This window comes from Camelus ferus, chromosome 16 (genome assembly GCF_009834535.1).
Source record: "Camelus ferus isolate YT-003-E chromosome 16, BCGSAC_Cfer_1.0, whole genome shotgun sequence".
NCBI lineage: Eukaryota > Metazoa > Chordata > Mammalia > Artiodactyla > Camelidae > Camelus > Camelus ferus.
In genome coordinates, this window is record NC_045711.1 from 38,775,613 (window position 1) to 38,796,727 (window position 21,115).

The following is a 21,115-nucleotide window of genomic DNA, read 5'->3' on the forward strand; positions in this document are numbered from 1 at the left end:
TCTCCTCCCTCCCCTCCCCTCCCTCTCCTCTCCTCTCCTCTCCTCTCCTCTCCTCTCCTCTCCTCTCCTCTCCTCTCCTCTCCTCTCCTTTCCTTTCCTTTCCTTTCCTTTCCTTTCCTTTCCTTTCCTTTCTACTCTCTCTCCCCTCCCCTCCCCTTTCTTTTCTTTTCTCCTCTCCCCTCCCCTCTTTTAAATGGAGGTACTGGGGATTGAAGACAGGACCTGGTGCATGCTAAGCATGCCCTCTACCACTGAGCTATACCCTCCCTACTCTTGGGTTGTGTCTCAAAGAGGTGGACTTTATCCCTTATATTTCAGCTTTTCCTCATCTCAGTCTCAGAGGTAACCTTAGTTTCAGCTCTGGAGTTATGGAGTTTGACTGTTGTCTGAACGTGGCAGTGTGGCATCTATCTGAAATTGAGATAACTCCTAAATTCAGAGGGCACAGAATGATCTGGGCTGTGGTCAGGAGGAGAGCTAGTCCATTCCCTGGTGACATTAGAGCTGCAGTCATTTTCTCTGATAAATAATTGAACTGTGCTTTCCAAGGGGGTCTCATTACAATGAGCAGGAGTGTGGAAGGTGAGAGGTTTGGTTACAGTGAGAGGAAGGATACAGAGTGCAGATAGACAGTGCCTGGCCTAAGGTGCCTGCTCTGTGCCCCGGGAAGCAGGGGGGCACAGGTGATGCTCTGATGGCCGAGCGGCAGGTCTCAGTGCTTCAGCTCATCAGGGCCGGTCCCTGTCCTTGCCCAGCTGGGAAGAGTCCAGAGGCGCTGACAGTGGCATCACTTTAATTAGATTCCATATTTGGACTCTGGGGACTTTTGTATGAGTGAAACGAGGGTTGGTGCACTTAAGGTACCAAATGCACTCACTGGGGCTTGGAGGGTGACTGTGGAGTAAGCCCCAGGGATTGGAGAATTCTTTGCTTTTGTATTCCCTGGGGATGAGGGGTGGATATTTATTCATCCTCATTAATCTTTTTCTCTCTTCTTTCCATGTCCTTGCCTTGGAGCAGTTATTACAGTAAGTATGTTCAAGGGGGTGGGAATATAAGAAAAGAAGAAATAAAAATGGAACTGCACTGGAGGTTTCTGGGGGTTCCTCTCTTCTTTCTTGGGGGACTTGGAGCTGTTGAGACTTAATCTTTTCATTCCTGACGAGGAACTTGCTAATTGGCAAAGTGGCCTCTTGCTTGAAGCTGCATTGGCAGGTGGCTTTCTAAGGTGCAGCAGTCAGGACTGCGGCATCCTCGCCCTGGGTCTCACACGTACAGAACGAGCTCCCCCCTGCTCGCCCCAGGACGTGCCTTGTCAGGGCTGTACAGAAACTTAGTTCAGCTGACCTGATTGGGGCTTTCCCATCTGGGCATCTGTTGACACCAGTGAGCACTGACCCTTAGCAAAATTGTGACATCAGCAATGTTTCTTTTCCGTGACCATCCGCTCTGTCAATGCCCTTCCCACCCTTCAGCGTCCTCATCCAGATGCCTTGTTCCTGCTAGGACGTAGGCGGTTTCTGGGAACCTAATTCCCACTGAGGAGTTAGGGGGTTACCGTGTCCCTCCTTTGAACAGTTCCAGCTTTTAAAAAGCATTAAGGAAGAAAGATAATAACTAGCATGAGGGGTTAGATTGCTGAGAAGAGAACTTCAGTCCTCAGCAAAAGACTGGCTGGGGGGAATTGGGGGAAGAGGGTAGCGAATGTGTTTGCTTGGCTGGGAAGACTTCCTGTGCTTTTCCCACACTGCCAGTCAGCCGTTAGCACCCTGTCCGTCAGGTAAATGGCAGATACATGAATTAAACACGTGGATTTTTGAAGTCAGACAAGACTGTTTTTGAGGCCCAGCTCTGTCGTTGTCTCTATGGCCTTGGACAAGTACCCTCACCCCTTTGAACTTTGTAAAGTGAGCGTGATGTTACTACAGCCCTCACAGGTCGCGGTGAGGATTGGATGGGAGGATGCGCACCTAGCGTGCTGTGGGCTCCCAGGTCAGTTAGCTGATATTATAGCAGAGGCTGGAGTCTCCCAACTGCCCTTGAGCAAGTAGTAGGAAATGGTTGCTCCCCAAATTTGAGCCTGGTGACTGTAAGGTATTTTTTTCCCCTTCCAGAATGAGTACATGAAAGAAGACTTTCTGATTAAAATTGAAACCTGGCACAAACCGGATCTTGGCACCCAGGAGAATGTAAGTAGCACTTCCCAAGGGCCCCAGGGACTCCCTGAGGCTCTGCTCTGTGGCTCTTCCATCCTTGCCAAGGGGTCTTCTCCGTGGTCCCCTTTTTCCTGTCTGGGAAGACAGCAGCCTGGCTTAGATCTATCCTGCCAGCATGGGATCACTCTCTCTCGTCTGAAAAATACGATCTCCAAGACTCTTTAAAGGGTCTTCTCCTAATGTGAGGATCGGTCTAAAGTGCAACTCCTGGCACAGAGGATCTGTATTTTTAAAATATCAAAATTACAGCCTCTGTAGAGCACCATTTGCCAGTAACTCCTCAAATTTAAAATACACCCCAGTAATTCTACACCTGGGAATTTATACTACAGTTATGTTTTTACATATGTGAAATAACTCATATACAAGGAGATTGATTGCTGCATTCTTTGTGTAGTCAGAGATTAAAAACAACATAGGAGCCCATCAGTGAGACCCTGTTAAGTAAATTGTGGTGTGGCCGTATCGTGGTATGTTACGCAGCCGTTAAAAAGAACCAGTAGGGAAAAGTCTTCAAGATATATTGTTCAGTGAAAAAAGCAGGATGTAAAACAGTGTCTATATGTGTTACCATCTGTATTAAAAGAAAAATCTCCGCACTTGGGTGCTTGTTCGTGCATAGAACCTGGTAGCAGGATGGTACTTGGGAAGGGACTGGGAGACAAGCAAGAGAAAGTTACTTTTTATCATATCCTGCTGTACATCTTGAATTTGTGTCATAATTTTGTATCATGTACATGTACACCCTGTTTCAATCAGTTAATTTTTAAAAGCATCAAAATAGCAGCATATGGCTAGACAGGCGACATCTCCATGAGTGTGTAACAGTCTTTATAAAGGGGGAATATATGGAAGGTGCTGAGGGAGCCCTGAGGGTGTCTTGGCCTGCTGGAGTCGCACTTAGCCTGAAAAATCAGAGCACTAGTTCTCAAATGTATGTCCACTTAAAATCCACCCTCCCATTCCTTTGGATAATTTTGTATATAGTGGTAGGAATCTCACATCTACGGCTACAGGAGTAGCTGTTCCTGGGTGTCCGTTCTGGGTAAAGTGTGCTCTGTAGATGATGGAAACACACAGTGGTCCTCCTTCCTTCTGCAGGTGCATAAACTGGAGCCTGAGGCATGGAAACACGTGGAAGCCATATACATAGACATTGCAGATCGAAGCCAAGTACTTAGCAAGGTAGGAACTGTTTAGCAATATAGATGGCTTTTAAGATGTAAAAATGACTCCTCAAACCAAGAAATCATATCCATCTTGGCTCAAAGGAAGGTTCTGTCTTGGGTATTTGTTTTAGTTGTGAAATGAGTGTTGAGTTCCCTTGGCTTGGCTTGGGGATACCACCAGGAAAGTAGTGGCCCAGATGTATGCGTCCTGTTTGACCTCTGGAAATTGTCGCTGGACAACGCAGGTACTGTTGGTAGCCCTGAGGGTGAGTTACCCTGCTGAAGTGATACTTGGCCTGAAACTAGTTCTCGTTATTTTTCCAACCCAGTAATTGAAAAGCATATTGCCTATCTGTTGTGTTGGAATACTGTGTTCTGTGGGTTGCAGGGTGGTGGGGGAGGTTTGGGGGTGCCAATTATATGGAAAGACAAGTCCCCTTCCCCCAAGAAGCTGGTGGTCGCCTCTCAGAGTAACGTACACGGCAGCAGACACCTGGGAAGGACTTTCCTTCCTGCTTTCCATCATCACATCCACTGTTTGCCCTGGAGTGGCGTTCAGTCATTCTCTCATTTTGCTGCTCAAACATCCTTTGATTTCTCTAGGACTCTGCATCCTTATAACATGTGTCTAGATCCATTATAACATTAACATGTTATGATTAATAGTTTATGTCTTTCCCACTAGATTCGGGACTCTTAAAGTGTGGGCCAGTCATTATTTTTGTCAGTCCTGCCTACTGTGCCCATAACGTGTCTCCATAATGTCGGAGACAGTGAGGGCCAGGTCTGTCCTGCTCACTGCTGTGTTTCCGGGAGGTATTGTTTAGGGAAGTAAAGGTTTAGGTCCCCCATCCAGTCCTCTTCCTATGTGAATGAGGCCTTTTGGGATCTGGGCACAGGAATTTGGCTTTCTGCCCATTGGTAGGGAATAAGTGCTTTCTATACCCCAGGGGTATGATACCTCTTTCTTGGAGTCACTTTGTGTGCCTAAAATATTTTAATTTGTTAAATAGATGCTCTAAGGGGTTTGCTTTTCCTGAGCCCATGTTAGTCAATGCAGAGGAACAGCCAAAGATTAAACTTCTGTTGCAGTTAATTAACACACAGCATTGACTGCATTTTAAATCAGTGAGGGGAGACTGACGATAGTACACAAGAGGGTAGAGTCTATACATTGAACATTTCCAGTAGGGATTTTATTAAAACAAGCCAGTTTATAAACAAAACAAAAGCCAGAGGGAGATAGGACTAGAAGATTTCAGGAATGGCAGCAGCCAGTTATTCTCAACCTAGGCTGCCATTTTAGAATCACCTGGGAGGTTTAAAAAAACAAAAAAGTGCATCCCACCCTCACTTGCAGATATTCTTATTCACTGAGTTTTGTGCGGAATAAATAGCTCAGAAATCTATACAGTTGACCCTTGAACAACACAGGTTTGAACTGTGGGGGTCCACCTGTAAGTGGAATTTTTTTTTTCAATAGTAAATACTACAGTTCCACGCTGTCCCTGGTTGGTTGAATCCAAGGATGCAGAGGGTTGCAGGTATGGAGGGCCAACTCTAAGTTATACGTGGGTTTTCGACTGCTCGGAGGGTCAGCACCACTAACCCCTGCATTGTTCAAGCGACTGCTGTATTTTGAAAACACCTTCCCTGGAGATCTGGTGGTTCACTCCAGGTTGCAAGTCCCCATCTTAAACAGTGGAAGTAGATGCCTGCTCGCACAGTCTTGTAAAACTGAAAACAAACCCTGGCAGAGAAAATCGCAGAGAACTCCTCTGAGGTGAATGTAAACAGTTCTACATCTTGTTTGTAACATTCCCCCATATTTTCTGTGCGCCTGTCACATCAAGGATGGTATGAACTGTGCTCTGGTGGAAAATCTGATCTCTCTTTCTCTTTCTCTCCCCTTCTTTCTCTCTCCCCCCATCTCCCGCTTCCAACTCCAATTCTACAACTTCTCTCAGGATTACAAGGCAGAGGAAGACCCTGCAAAATTTAAATCTATCAAAACAGGCCGAGGACCCTTGGGCCCCAATTGGAAGGTGCAGTTCACACCCTCACCACCAGGGGGCGGGGGCTGGGCACAGCGTGGGTGGTCCTCTACTGGAGGTGGAGGGGAATGGCTGGGACTGGGCTAAGGGAGAGCCAGAGGTCTGCCCTCTTAGTTACTTGCCTGCCTGTGGGTGTGTTTCTAATACAGCAGGAACTTGTAAATCAGAAAGATTGCCCATACATGTGTGCATACAAACTGGTTACTGTCAAGTTCAAGTGGTGGGGCCTACAGAACAAAGTGGAAAACTTTATACACAAGGTGAGTGACCAGGGTGCAGCCTTCCTAGTGTGTGTTGGTGGGGGGTGTTTGGCCCAACAAGAGAGGATCATACACCCCATGTGGCTTGTATCTTACCATAGCCAACATCCGAATATTTCAGATTGGTTTCCCAGATCCCCACTTCCCCTTGCACTGAACTGTCTTACAGTTTAATCCTGTCCATCCAAGGGCACCACATGTGACAGGGAAGGAAACTGAGGCAAAGAGGAAAATAAGAAGGAGCTTGCTATGAATAAACGACAAAACTCAGTATCTTTTCTTGAAGCCAAAAGGCAAGAGGCACTAGGAACCAATTTCTCCAGGGCCCTGAATTACTAAACCAGACAGACCTAAGGAGTTTCCTTCCTTTTTAAACAAGGGACTATCAAAACAAAAGTGTCATAACATGTATACATGGGAGAAACCCAGGAAAACTGAGTCACTTGCCTAAATAGCCCCTAGGGAGTTTTTATAGCCTTATCTCTGGTGCATGAGAGTCTAGTAAAACTGGGCAACATTCCATAGCTACTGGCCAGTTTTAACCTGGCTTTAGGCTCCAGGGACAAGGAGGAAACCTGGCACAGTTGTTTTGGGACCTTGGCTCTGCTATATGCTCATGGGCTGCCCGTCTTGGTAGCATTTTGGGCACAGAGTCTCACTGTGAGGTAGGGACCCAGCCTCTCCAGGGGGCTTCCTCCAGCTTGAAGCCATACTTGGCAGATGCATGAAGGCAAAGGTCGTTGACCTAAGGGACTGGAGGGCTGATCCAGATAAGCCAGCTGGGTGTCACTCCTCGCCCCTGCTCCCAGTAGAGTTGGGCTTTGGTCATGGGGAGGAGAGCTGCAGCAGTGGCCTTCACCTTCCACGTTCTAACTTGGGTCCCTCCTTTTTATAGCAAGAGAAGCGTCTATTTACAAACTTCCACAGGCAGCTGTTCTGTTGGCTGGATAAATGGGTTGACCTGACCATGGACGACATTCGAAGGATGGAAGAAGAGACGAAGAGACAGCTGGATGAGGTACGCGGGAGCCCAGGGGAGACTTGGGGCTCTCAGCCAGATAACTGTGTGAGCATGAGGGAGACTCATGCCGGGGCAGATCTCTGAGGGCGCCATCCTGTGGTTCTAGGAACATGTCAGCGTCTACTGTGGGTAAGGGCTAATGCCAGGCGATATGGGAACTACAAGGAAGAATGCAGCCCGTGCTCTTGAACTTGCAGTCTAGTCGAGGTCTTGGCATATCCAGAGAGACAGATATGGCGGTCTGTGCTGAATGCCAAGTGAGTAATGCAGTTGCTGCAGTGGTTCTTCAGAGCCGGGAGGGGGAGTCGTGCTGGGCTGCAGAGGTGGAGGTGAAGCCTGGAGGAGGCAGGCCGGGCTGATCCATGAACACTACGCACATTACCCACAGAGGACAGCAGCAGCACACACAGAACTGACCCATCTCTAAGGTTGTTCTGAACTATTTTTAGAGTTTGGAGCCTTTGCCTTTTTTTTCTGGCCTTGGCATGGATCCCAGAAGGAGCGCTATCTGCTGCTCCATGGGAGCCTGGAGACCTAACACTCCTCTTGCCTCATTCCGGGAGTCTGGGGATGCTGCCCTGCAAGGCTCACTCAGAGGAGGTTGTCAGTAAATAACACTCAAGCACCCACCGTATGTGAGGCACTGTCTGAGGGTACGTCTCCTGTGATCCTCACAACCCCTGGGAGGAGGCCCCACTGTTACCCCTACTCTCATATAGGGGAGTGGAGGCTCTGAGGGTTGAGCTCGGTGCCCAGAGTCATGCAGCCCATCGGTGATATGCTCGGGAGAAGAGCCCTGGTCCCCAGTCATCCGGCCTCGTTTCTTCCCTCTCAGTGCCATTTGGGGCTCCCTCTGGCCCTCTCAGGGCTAAAAGTCTGGCAGGAAGCTCTGTTTCATAGGAACTGCCATACATTTTTCCCTGGGTGGGTTGGCACAGAGCCTGGGTGTCTGGCGGGCATTGCTTTGCATGGCCTTGCTGGGCTCTGCAGCAGGGCCTCAGGTGAGACGCAGGCCCAGGTGCCCCGTGCCCCACACCACACAGATGTTCCCGCTGCACTGTGCCGGTCTCAGGAAAAGGCACTCCTCCTTCCTCCACAGCCCCAGGGAGTTGATTTTACCCTCCAGGACAACACTTCTGGGCTGACCCACTGGTTAAGTGCTTTACTGAGTTAGTTTCTGTTGCAGGCAAATGTTTAGTCATTCATTCAGCTACATTTGGCAGGGAAGTGGCAGGATTTTGGACACAACTCCTGATTCGTTTGCTCAGGATCTTCAGGAAGTGGTAGTTTTTAATGCCCAGGGCTCTGGCGAGTCTAACAATGTAAGAGCTGGGCCTGAGTCTTTTGGTCACCTGAGTCCTGACAAAAGAAAAGAAACAAATGACCAAACAGAGGAACGCAGAGCCTTTGGGGTTTAGTCTGTATCTTCAGCCGCCCACTGCCTGGCAGGCCAGTCCAAAAGTACCCCGGGGTCATGGGAGCACCTGCTGACAGCCTTTCACCCTTTGGGTCAAATTTGAATTCTCAGTGCTAAGAGGACTCTGCAGAGCATCCACTGGATCTGCCTCCCCCAGACCCAAAGTTGGAGTGCACTCATCATCAGGAGTGCTTTCTTAATCCCCGCCCTTGTCTTTGCCTGTTTCTCCATCCTGTGGATAACTGTGCCAAAAGCTTAGATGATCTTTGTCCTCCAAAATAACTGCAAATGCAGAAAACCCTCTTTGAAATTGGAATTTTTTAAATAGTTGGCAGTGGAAGAGAAAGCAAAACCATTGTGGGACATGTTCCAACCCCTGTAGCAACTGTATGGGACCTTTGTACACTGACAGTACCTCGAGCTCACTTGTCTTTTTTCTTTCTTTTTTCTTTTCCTCTTTCTGAAAATATTTCTATCCAAGTTTTCTTTTCTTTTCTTTTTCTTTTTTTTACTTTTTAAAAAAAATCTATTGAAGTCTGATTGACATACAAAGAGCTGCATGCCCCTGTTTAATGTATACATCTTGATGAGTGTGCAGATAGATATACACCCTTGGAGCCATCACCACAGTCAGTGCGATAAACATATCCATCACCTTCACAAGCATTTTTATGCTTTTAAAACTCAGGCAATATCCTGGCTTATGAGGAAGACACTGTCCTCCTCTGCCCAGTCCCTGAGGTCCCGCCCCCAGAAGCAACCCCTTGTAGTTCTCAAGGTGGTTTCTTTTGTTAATGACCTCCGTGTTTCCAGATAGTATACTTAACCTCTTAATTCTTTTTCGACTTGAGCTATTAATTGTCTACTTTTTCCTATGGAAGATTTGGCTCTTTTACTCCACCCACCACCCACACTTCTCTCCATCCTCCCAGATCACAATTTTGGGTTAACTCATCAGTCAGCATTTATTATTTTTTTGCCTTTGAAGTTCTTTTTTACCAGCTGAGCCCTTTAGTCTACTCTGATTTTCATTCCTTCCTTGGATAATTTTCTTATTTTGTCAAGAAGTGAGCAACGGCCTCCCTTCTTTGTGTTAGCTTAGTTTTCTGTGTCTGTATCTCTCAGTTTTGTCTCTGAGTCTTACTGGGGTGATTGGTCGGGTTGCTTGCACAGTAACGGGGTAATGAACCAACCAACCATTGGTTCATTCTCGTGCATTTTGCTCCCACTCGGTAGACACTTTGATCTAAAGATCTCGTCAGTTCTGGAAGATGTTTTTGTATTACCTGTCTCATCATTTTCTCCCCTCTGTTCTCTTTTGGAATTTTTTTCAGTCAGAAGTTGGACCTCATGAATTGGCCTTCTAATTCTCTTATGTTTTCTCTCATTTTTTAAAATGTCTGCTGTTTGGCAGAGATTTTCCAGGGTTAACTTTTCTCTCCTCTTTTGAATTTAAGATATTTTAAAGCATTTCTTCTTCTGTGTTCTTTTTTTAAAGTATTTTTTTCTTTATTTCTACCTCAACATCTTCCTTTTCTAAAGCTCTGGGTTTTGGCTCTTGTGTTTGGTTTTGAGGTATCTCTGCCCCCTGAACATTTTTTGTTTCCCCTGAGCTCGCTTTTCCTACTGGACTATTGTTTTGTGTTGGGGGCTTCCCTCAAATGACTGGGGGTCCTTGGCTGCCCATTCACATTGAAGAGTGAAGCTCTAAAAAAACGGATTGGAGCTCTGGATCAGGGTGGGCTTACTGAACGGAAGTCAGGTGGGCCCCAGCTTCAGGATTCTGTTTTTCTTCAGCTGCTCATTTTGCTTCCAGAGGACCCCCCAGTCTTTTGCTCGTGGGGATGGTCAGGGCTAGCCTTCTGGGAGCTGAGCTGAGAAGGGTCCTGGTGGGTTCACCGTGCTATGGGGTGTCTTTAACCTAATCTGCATCCTGCCCACTTCACCCCCAGCTGAGCCTGGCTACCCTCAGCACCTCCAGAGAGTGAACCCCCAGTTTGCTGTGGCAGGAAGCAGGGCTTGCTGGACTGTGAGAACTGGGGGAGGGAACTCCAGGGCCAAACTGTTCTTTATTCCTGCTTTCAAAGAAGTCACCAGTTTTTAACCCCACCTGCACTCCCACTTTTAGAGGTACCTGGTGCCGCTGTTCCCAAGCCTTTGGAGAGCCTGAGCGCAGTTGAGTTTCCGTTCCTCACAGGCACTTGGGTGTGAGCCTCTGCTGTTCTGTGCGTTAGTCACTACTCAGCTGTACTTTTTTCATCTTCCAGAATGCTGTTTCCCTCTTAACTGCTGTTGTCTTCTCTGTTCTTGTTGTCTTTGTGGTTTTACATCCTTTAAAAAATTCCTTCACGGTCATTGTGGTAGGCTTTTGGGGAGGCAGAGCAATAAATGCATCTATTCAGTCTGCCATGATTAACTGTAAGTTTGCGATAGGAATTATGACTGTTATTTTTTTAAACCAATGCATAGTAGTCTCATGTGGGTGGATTGTTTTGTGAGTTATGAGAGGTCACTCTAAGGCCACGGTCACCACTGCCATAATTCTCATCCCTGTTGAGGGGTGGACCCACCGTTCTTGGATGAGGCTCAAGGATTTGAGAAACCAGGGATCAAGAGATTAGTCCTTTGCCCTAAAAAGAAAAATGTCAGGAAATGTGTGCCTGTATAGAACAGGGTCTCTCCCTCACTCCTGCTCTCTTAAGAAACTCATGATCTCAAAAGTGGAAGAAGGTACCTTAAAGGTCATTTAGTCCAGTTATATGGCCAGTGATTGAGTGCTATCTGCAGCCCCCCCACCCCAGCTTGTGCTCGATCACCTCCTACAATGGAGGACTCACTATCTTATGAACATGGCGGTAATAAACATAGTTTTATTATTAATAGAAGCTAACATTTATTGAGCTCTTTCTGTGCCTGTCATGTGTGGTATGCATTTTATATGTACTGTGTCATGAAATCCTCATGGCTGCCTGTACCTTTTATTTTATAGACAGAGAAACTGAGGCTCAGAAGTTAAGGATACCTTCTTGTTTAGTGAAGATACTTCCTGGGCCTTTGGCCGTTAACTCTGTAGGTAATGAGACTGGGGAAAGAGGATTCATTTTTTAAATTTTAAGAAAACTATTTACTGGACTCTAGAACATCTGCTGAAAAACAGCAAAGAGGGCACAGTTAAAATTCCATACCATATTTGTGGGTCTTCCTCTTGAAGTCCCTGTCAGCTCTTCTGTTCCCTCCGGAGCCGTCCCTTCTGGACTTGGTACTTCGGGACAGAGCTGAGAGGCCATGTGGCGCCCTTGCCTTGCTGGCCCACCTTGGGGACTGTTTCTGAGCCTCCTTGTAGCCAGTCCCCCTGTGCGTATGCTTGCACATGAATGTGCCCATCGCTTTCTCATCACCTGAACTTTGGGGAGGAGGGCCCTTGCTCCATCCTGTGGCTTTTTGACTGATGGGTCACCGTCAGTTTTAGATTTGAAGTCTTAAACTCAGTGATTGTGTAAGTTTCTCTGTGCAGTGAAGTTCCTGGCAGGATACCACATCCCAGAGTTTCCCACTTGGGATTATAGTAGATAGAGGTTCTGAGGATTGAGCTGATAAGGAGAAACCACTCAGTGCCCAGCTCGCCTGCTGGGCTGTGGGAGATTGGAATCTGAAGTTGGACTCCTGCAGCGCCTGCAGAGGGCAGAGCTGGGTCTTTTGAGGCTGAGGGATCCCAGTCTGTGGGGTCCTAATTCCCTCCGCCCTGCCCAGCCGTGACTGACCCCAGGGCGGACCACCTGGAAGATGGGCCAACATCTTGAAATATGGGAGCAGCTTTATTTTCTTTTAAAATAGTTTCATTTTTCAATATTAAGGTAGTATATAAGTTTAAATACTTTTTGGAAAAGAGTGAAGAGTAGAAAGAAAAAAGTCACTTGTACTCTTACTATTTAAAGACAACCACCGTAAACATTTTAAGTCTTTCTATACACTTTTACTTAGTTATGATGGTATTGCACATGCCGAGTGCTTCTCTTACTTTTTTCTCTAAACGTTATAACAGAGCATTTCCTACTAAAAACCCGTTTCTGCACACACATGTTTCTAATAGTAGTGTACATATTGCTCTGTACTCTGGCGTTTCCTTGTTTCTGTTGTGTTGTTTGCTGGTTCTCACTGTTTCTAAATGATGCTGTGGTGAAAAATTTTTGTACACTAAGTTTTTTGGGTAATTAGGATTATTTACTTAAAATAAATTCCTATGAATGGAATTAGAGAATTTAAGACTCTTGTTATTTCTTGCCAAATTTCTTTCCCAAAGGGCTAAACCTGTTATAAAGAGAGTGGCTTTCTAAAGAGATTTGAAAAACAATTTCAAAGTGGGGAGGGTATAGTGGTAGAGCACATGCTTAGCATGTGCATGAGGTGTCCTCGGTTCAATCTCCAGTACCACCTCTAAAAATAAAGAAAGAAATAAACCTAATTACCTCCTTCACAACAACAACAACAAAATCCAAGGGAGAAGGGTATAGCTCAGTGGTAGAGTATGTGCTTAGCATGCACAGCGTCCTCAGTTCAATTCCCAACACCTCCATTTAAACAAACAAACAAACAAACAAATCTAATCCCCCCCTTTAATAAATAAATAAATAAAAATAAAATTTAAACATAGGTAAATAAAAACAATTCCACATGTGCCTCCTATCTGTGCTTTCAGAACTGACTTGTGGTTACTTTTCAATGTCCTAAACTGTTGGGTTTTTTTTTTTTTTTTACTAGCTTTTTTTTTTAATTGAACTTTTTATTTTGAGATGATTGTAAGATTTACATTCAGGTTTAAGAAATAATAGAGAGGAGATCTGTTTCTCCCAATGACATCTTGCAAAACGATAGTACAATATCATACCCAGGAAACTGACATTGATACTTTTACTGGGTTTTTTTTTAAGTCAAAGGAGTATTTCATACTTATAGTAAAAGCAATTTTCAAAAAATAGAGAAAAATATTAAAAATAGAAGTCCAAATAAATAAGTAAGTAGATGAATAAAAGTCCTTTTCCTCCAACTCCTGGCCTCATTCCCTAGAGGAAACCACTGTTAAAAATAAACAAACCAAGACTGGAGCTTCTATTTTCATGTTCCTCGACTATATGTATATAGAGAGCCTGCAGTGGCTCGATCTGAGGAACACTACAAACATCAGATAAAATCTTTCATGTCATTTAGGCCCCAGGAAACAGGAAATAAGCATTCTTAGGGCATTTCATTATAAGAATGAAATAATATATTTTTATTTCAGTGGCACCCTCTGTGGGGGAACCTTGTCTCTGAGAGTGGAGGAAGCTATCGTGTTTCCTGATAGGAAGTTGCATCTTATTTCAAGCAGTAGGAAAACAGGACCTGGCTTTACATCAGTAAATTAAAGCAAGACAGTGAACTCTCAGGGCATACAAGAATCTGCCTGAGGCCTGGGGAGCTTTGCTCCCACAAAGCCAAATCTTAGCCTCTCTGATTATTGAAAATTTACGTGAATGGTCATTAGTGAGCAGACATTTAATGAACGTGTTTCTGTCTTTTATTTTTTTAATTTTTAATTTAAAAATTTTTTAAACTATTTATTTTTAACACCTTTTCTGTAGTATGATTCTTATACAGCAAACTACACATATTTCAGATGTACAATTTGATTAATTTTGATAGATGTATATACCAATGAAACTCCCACCACAATCAAGATAACTAACGTTTCCATCACTCCTCAAGAGGTGCAAATTTAGAATTCCCAATTTATCCCTTTCCACCCCCTTTACCCCCTGGAAACCGTAAGTTTGCTCTCTTTGTCTGTCTTTCTGTTTTGTAGATACGTTCATTTGTGTCTCCCCCCTCCATTTTTTCTTTAGATTTCACATATAAGCGATACCATGTGGTATTTTTCTTTCTTTTTCTGACTTACTTCACTTAGAATGACAGTCTCCAGGTCCATCCATGTTGCTGCAAATGACATTACTTTATTCTTTTTTATGGCTGAGTAGTATTTCATTGTGTATCAACTACATCTTCTTTATCTAGTCATCTGTCGAACATTTGGGTTGTTTCCATGTCTTGGCTACTGTAAATAGTGCTGCTGTGAATATTGGGGTGCATATGTCTTTTTGAATTAGCATTTGTCTTTTAAAAAAAATTATTTTGAAAGAGTTTCAAACTCACAGAAAATGACAAGAATAATGAAGAACTCCTGTACTCCCATTTAACCCAGAGACCCCATTCTTTTCAAGGAAAGGGTACAACCCTACATTACACACACTGTGCCCTCCTAGTCTCGTTTAGTCTGGTTCAATTCCTCAGTATTCTGGGACTTCCACGACCTTGACATTTGTGAAGGTTATAGGGTAGTCATTTTATTGAATGTTTTTCAGTTGAAATATGTCCAACGATTCTGTGTGATTAGATCCAGTTTCTGTGTTTTAGGCCAAAACATCATAGATTTGGTGTTCTTTTCACTGTCTTCTACCTGCCTTTCTGTCCAGTTCTGGTGATGTTACCTTCATTCTACACAGCAAGGTGTTCCAGGCTTGTCTTGCTCTTTCCATGACCAGCGCTGGAATCGGCCGTATCTCCCAGAAGCCCTGGTTCCTTTAGTGGCAGAGGTGTTTGGGTGCTGGGTGTGCTCATTGCTACTGGGGTGTTGCTACTCCCAGACCTTCTCATAGGATGCAGCAGGGGGGCTTTACAATCTGTAGTTATTTCTGTATTTATCTGACATACTGTGTTCACACAAATACTTCCATCATAACACCACAAAGTTAACTTTTAGTCTTTTAAAAAAATATGACAGTGCTCTTACCCAGATTTGTCATATTGAAAAATTTTGAATGTGTTGAACTCTTATAAAGTAGTAAGTTAATAGGTATTCATTAATGTGGCTAACTGAAGTTACAGAAGCAATAAAAAAAATAATGATATTATTCAGGAAAGTTGAGTTTTGAGCAGAATCTATAGGGGAAAGGCATTTCAGGGAGATCTCAGAATAAGCTCCTACTGGCTGGCTTGGTGTCAGAAACTTTCCTGTTGGGAGCAGAGGATCTTTGCTGGGGATGATGAAAAGCGAGGTTTGTGAGACAGGCTGATTTTTGTGACTCACTTAAGGTCCCTCTCCTGTAGGTTCTAATTCATCAGATCTGGGGCCCAAGAACCTACATGTGCCCCAGGCAGTTTTCTGAATCAATTTTGAGGAAACTCTAGAGTAAAAGACCAAACAAAGACCTTTTTACAGTGATGCTGTCAATAGGGAGTGACTATAGGAACCTGTGGGGAGGACCAGAAGAATGTTTTTCTCGTGTCCAGGTTCCACGTGGACTTACTGATTATAGTAGTTGGGTGGGTGGTGAACAATAGACATCAGTTTGAAATGTGGCAGGAAGCGTATTTGAAAATGTTCCAAGTGGAGAACTGCAGCTGCCGAGGTAGAGTCTCTGCAGGATGTGGCAGTAGTCAATCTAGTGAGTAAAACATAACTGAGGAGTCTGTGGCTTGAAAGTCCAGATTCTTCAGAGCTGCATACACACCCCCTTCACTACAGGACTCTGCTTAGAGCAAGGACATAACAACACTCATAGCAGGTATGAGTGCAGACTCTGTGCCAAGCACGCTGGTGTGCTAAGTACTCTACGTGAGTATTTTAATCTTCACCACAACCCCCATGACATATGTACTGTTATTATCTCTGTTTTATTATTACAGAAATTGAGGTTTAGAGAGCAGCGAAGTAACTTGCTCAAGGTCACACAGTTAGTGATGGAGCCTGAATGTGGTCCAGGCAGTTTGATTCCAGCGCTTATGCTCTTATCTGCTCAAAAGTTGTTGAATGAGTATGGAGTGAAAGTCGAGTAGAAAGCTCAGAGAGAGAGAAGTATCTAATGGGACGTTAAAACACACGTTATAGACATCCTGCAATTAGAGTAGAATTTTCAAGTTGGAAAGGATTTGAGAGTGATCACCACCACAGTATTCCCAGCAAGAAGTTGTGTCTTCTTCCGCTTGGAGGGTGCCAGGGACAGGGACCACTCAGTGCTTCCAGAGAAGACCCTATCCTGTTTTCCGGCAGCCTCACACTTCCACTGAGCTGCGATCTCCCCTGCACTTTCCGTCCCTGTCCTCTGGTGCCCAACTCTGGAGCCACACTGTGTCCACATGGTTGACTGGGCGAAGCCTCTAATTAGAGCTCAGAAGAGGGCATTGCTGTTCCCTGTGCCTGAAATGCTCCCGGAACCACCCCCACCCCTGGGAGCCACAGGATTTCCCCCCTCACTTCCTCCAGGTCTCCACTAACATCACTCATCAGAGAGGTTCTCCACAGCCAGCTCATAAAATAGTGTTTCCCCACAGTCATCCTCTATGCCAGTGGCCCTTAGCCCCAATGACATAGTTTGTTCGTTCTCCCCATCTTGTCCCAGAATTTAAGCTCCTCGAAGCGAGACTTGGTCTATTTTGGTTCATTGCTTAATCATCAGGCCTGGAGCAGTTCCTTGCACAAAAAAAGATGCTTCCTAAATATCTGCTGAATGAATGAAAGAAGAGAACTTAAGAACGAAACCCCAACATGGGATTCAGGGCAGAGAAACAGAAATCATGGTTGGTGGGACCAGTGACAAGAGCTATAAATGGGGTGGCTTTGGCTGTGTGTGTGCAGGATTCTATTCTCTGATTTGCTTTGTGCACAAGAAAATGCTTGCTCTGCCCTCTCCACTAGCAAGATCGAAGAGAAGGAGGAATGTATTTGTGGTGGGCTCCATCAGCGGCAAAGGCTTTCAGTTTTTCCTTTTTTTTCTGTTCCAGATGAGACAAAAGGACCCAGTGAAAGGAATGACGGCGGATGACTAAGGCCACTCCTCCCCCTCTGCACTGTATGTACCACATTTCTCACTGAGCATGTCACAGGCGCTAAAATCAGTTTGGGTCCTCAAGGCTCAGCAGCTCACTCTGGGGGCAGAAAACCTGCTTTATTCCTCCCCTGTCCTCTAGTAATAATGAGGATTGCCATGCTGAATAGCTCTTGGGCTTCCACTGAGAGAGGTTATGACTGTTAAGGCATTTCAGGGACATGTGATTGTATAAAGAACCACTCAGACAGAGACAGGAACAGGGTGGTGAGAAGTGGGGTTGGGGTGGGGGACTCAAAGCTTATCTGCACTAATTACTCTTCCTTTTGTAACTTGAGCCATTTCAAGTTGAAGCTGGCATTGTGGGGTGCTTTCTGAACCCCCTGTGCCAGAGCCAGTTCCTAGCTCCACACTGCTGCCATTCCCTGCCCCTCCCTTGGAAAATTCGTTGGCCAGTTTTTCCCAGTGTTCCTTCTTGGGTCTGGTGCTTCGTTTCCTTCCTCTTTATTCTCCCGATCCCAGACTGAGTAGCTGTCCCCATTAGAGGGAGCATCTTTCAGATGCTTCGAGAGTATTTCTGCCCAGGTCATAGGACCAGGATGGGATGTCCCTTGTTCTTTGTCACTCTTCCCCAAGACCCTTCCTTCTGTTAGCTACAGTGCCCTGCACATCTCTGGACTTGCTGTAATTCCAGCAGCTCAGAGAAGCTTAATTATGGAATGAAAAGCCTGGCTCTGAGAGAAAATCATGTGATCAAATAAAAACCGGCTGTCCTTCAGCACTGAGGTGGCTAAGGAGGCCTAGGGTCTTGCCAGCAGTGACGCAAACCTCTGCTTTCTCTCCCCGCTCCATGTGCTTGAGAACTTCTGGGAGATAAAACAGTGGGATTAAGTGGATTGTTGCCATGCCAGCTTCTCAGTCACTGCTTAGACCTTAGTTTCCTCTCTCCCTTCACCTACCACCACACCGCCTGGCATCCTTCCTCCTTTTGAAATTCCCCCCTCAATGATGATTTACAGTGTATTTGTTTTCCTCTGTTGCTTCCTTAATAATTGTATTTTTCTTCTAGTTTTGCAAGACAGTGGTCAACAGGAAGGCCCAGCAGCTCCACCCTCCCGAGTGACAGGCCATCTTCGGACACAGCCTTTCTATGCCCATTCTTCAGGCAACTTTCGATCCCTTACTGTAGCTAAATTCTAGATGCCCGTTAATATTGTGAACAAATAGACCGTCTGGTATTATGAGGCCCGTGTGTGCGGGAGCCTGCTCCTCTGAGATATGTGGCGTGTAGGTTGCTGTATTTACAGCTCCTCCCTCTCCAACCATTGTGTTCTCAACCCATTTCTGTGTGTCCCCCACCCCCTTGATTTCCAAGTGACATTTTTAGTCTTTCAAAATAGCTGCCTTTTGTGATGTGGTGATTTAAATGATTTATGTTTGTTTATTTCCAGCCTTGGGATGAACTAAGGTATTTTGCTTCCTGGGCAGATCTTTGCAATATGAGTGCTCACCTTGGGAGAGGGGATGAGTTAGAAATACAGATTTTTTTTTTTCCCCACAGTCCCACAGGACAGCAATGTGGCTTCATAACTCTGATCTCTGCTCCCAGTAACCCAGTGTTAAGAGTGCTCTAGGCACCATGGAAGTACCCAAGGCGCAGCCAGTCTGTGTTTTGAAAACTAAACAAAAACAAATAACCCCTGGCCCAGGCATTGCATCTCTAGTCACTAGTCTTAGAAATACCTATGGCTTCTTGGCCCTCCTGTTGCCCACTCTGTCTGAATCTCTGCAGAGCCCATAATATGCCCAGGTCAACTCTACGTGGAGGAACTGTCCAGTGTGGCCCTTGGAACTGAGTCTGCCCCACCCCCTTACCCCTAGGAGTTCTGTATGTCCGTGCTCCTCTTCCCTTTTGGGCTGGTGCTGCCACTCAGCAATAATCCTCTTTTCTCTGTGCTTTCTTAGATTCCTGTCCTCTGTCTGAGGCTGGTCAGGACACAGAGGTCCTAATCTTTTCATGCTGCACAGAACAAGCGTGTGAAAAGCTTCCCCAGAACATGTTCCCCCTTGTCCCTAGTCCTGGAAAGGAATTTGGGTATCAGGAACTCAGCTTGTCCTGCCCTCATGCTGAATTCTGTCCTGGACAATCAGAAACAAGTAGTGATCGTAGTACAGAACTCTACCAAAGTTGGCTAGTGAGAAAGTCCAGGCTGCCGGGAAGAGAAGCCGCTGAGTGCTTCATAGTTCCCTATGACTTGGCAGAAGCCAAGTATGCCTTTCCAGTGGGAGAATTTGAGATAGCTGTGGTGCCACCTGACATTTCCCAAGCCTTGTGAAGGATGTTGGCTGAGTGTGCAGTGACTCAAGCCCATTTTAGTCTGGGTGCCACTGCTAATGAGAGACCAAATCTCTGTTGGGGAGAGAAAAGTAGGATGGGATAATCTGTCCTTATGTTCTTGTCAGTTTGGCCTTACTCATTTCTAAGTGCAATAAGGGAGCGTCTCACAGGATTACACCTGTGACTTCCTGATGGCTGCTTCCCTGTGGCCCTCCTGGGGCAAGGGTGGACAAACTCAGACCCCTCAGCCGGGGTAGCTCTCAACTTCATTGGGGCCCCTTAGGGATCAGATGTCCTGTCACACCTTCCTATTAGTCTCCTCACCTTGTGGGGTCTGTAGTAATGGATCTGGAGCAATTCAGTTGGTTATTAGCATCCCAACTGTTGGTAGCATTTATTTGACTGGGAAAGTTGACGAGGCATTCCTACTGGAGAAAAGTATATACATGTTTTCCTACAAGCTCTGTGTTAGCTATAATTATATGTGTGCTTAAAGCTTTCCCTTCTTCATTCTTCAACTAAGTCAAGTCCAGATGTGGGTTATCCTGGGAGAAACAAGTGGTGATATTCTAAACAGACCACTGTTGATGTGGCTTGAGGGTCAGCAGATGTTAGTCTCCTTCCTTCAGCTCTTCTCAGAGATCCACACATATCACTCCAGCTCTAGGGGGAGGGGCTCGCTCTTTGTTAGCCTTTTCTTTGGCTCCTCCCACCTCCACCTGTTGCCCAATTTGAAAGCATCCACATGAGCTGCTAGAATTTCCAGAAGTCAGCGGGATCTAGGGCTCTAGCCCACATAAACAGGAGGGATGTCCCTGGTCTGTTCCATCCTCGCAGATAGTGTTGCTGCTGGGCAACAGTGTTGGCTTATTTTAAGTACCTCCCTTCCCTCCTTATCCCCTCCCAAACTAACTAGCACTCAGAGGGGCTTATGATGCAAGGCTCAGCTCCAGGGGTAGTACCCGAGGATGTGCCATGCCCCTTCAGACCAGCTTCTGTTAAGATTTCCAGGGCTGTAGTCCCGGTTAGAAGCAGCAGTGCCTCTGTAGGAGGGGTGCTGGGCTCTGGCCGCCTCACAGAGAGGTGGGGGACAGGGTCAGTATTGTGGGCACATGTATATCTTCCCAAACTCTCTTACAGTCCCTACTGGGACTCCCTGACTTATTTTGGTTGATTCCTAGTGCTACTTCTTTTACAAAATACACTTTGTAGAACTGATTAGATTACCTTGTTTATTTAATGTGAGTTTGTGCCTTTTTGTCTCAATCTTCCAATACAGGTATATTGGGGGAACAAAAGCAGTCTAATAAAATCCTAGACAGAGCTTTCTGGAGTCCAGCTTATTGGTGATGTCCTTATGTCCATTTTACAACTTAGATATCCTCAAACTCTTGCTGTTCCCCTTTTAACAAGGATTAGGAAAAGTTACAAGATAGCTCTCAAAATTTTTGCAGGTCGATTTCTGTAAATTAAAACATTCTCTCATCATTTTACTTACGCAAACATCACATATCTGGAAGTAATTTGGCCATTTTCTCCTAGCAGTATTTCTTTTCTGCTTTTGTCTCCCCTGCCCTTCACATGCCCCTCTTTTTCCCATCCTACCAAGCAAAACATTTATTTAGAGGAGTTCTTACTCTGGCTTCCAGGTTGGTGAACCTCATGAAGCTTCTCTGTAAAACTGCATTTTTCGGGGGAGTCATGGCTCTCATCAGATATTCAAAGGAATACCATACACTGTCCTGCCCCCGTCCCCTCAACAAAAAGATGAAGAACCAGTGA

At 45.5% G+C, this 21,115-nt stretch overlaps 1 protein-coding gene across 2 annotated transcripts in view; it reads left to right on the forward strand.

Moving 5' to 3' along the window:
- PITPNA (phosphatidylinositol transfer protein alpha) overlaps positions 1 to 20,658 on the forward strand; it is a 35,944-nt gene extending 15,286 nt beyond the window's left edge. The window contains exons 5-12 of one of the 2 annotated variants that reach the window (XM_032457494.1): positions 1,021 to 1,028; positions 2,115 to 2,189; positions 3,318 to 3,401; positions 5,353 to 5,430; positions 5,592 to 5,699; positions 6,595 to 6,717; positions 16,952 to 17,019; positions 18,065 to 20,658. In XM_032457494.1, the coding sequence (XP_032313385.1) occupies positions 1,021 to 1,028; positions 2,115 to 2,189; positions 3,318 to 3,401; positions 5,353 to 5,430; positions 5,592 to 5,699; positions 6,595 to 6,717; positions 16,952 to 16,996 (521 nt within the window). In that variant the 3' untranslated portion in view covers positions 16,997 to 17,019; positions 18,065 to 20,658. Of the gene's footprint in view, positions 1 to 1,020; positions 1,029 to 2,114; positions 2,190 to 3,317; positions 3,402 to 5,352; positions 5,431 to 5,588; positions 5,700 to 6,594; positions 6,718 to 16,951; positions 17,020 to 18,064 lie in introns of both variants that reach the window. The other variant, XM_032457493.1, reaches the window with a different exon arrangement.
- Positions 20,659 to 21,115: the final 457 nt, after the last annotated feature.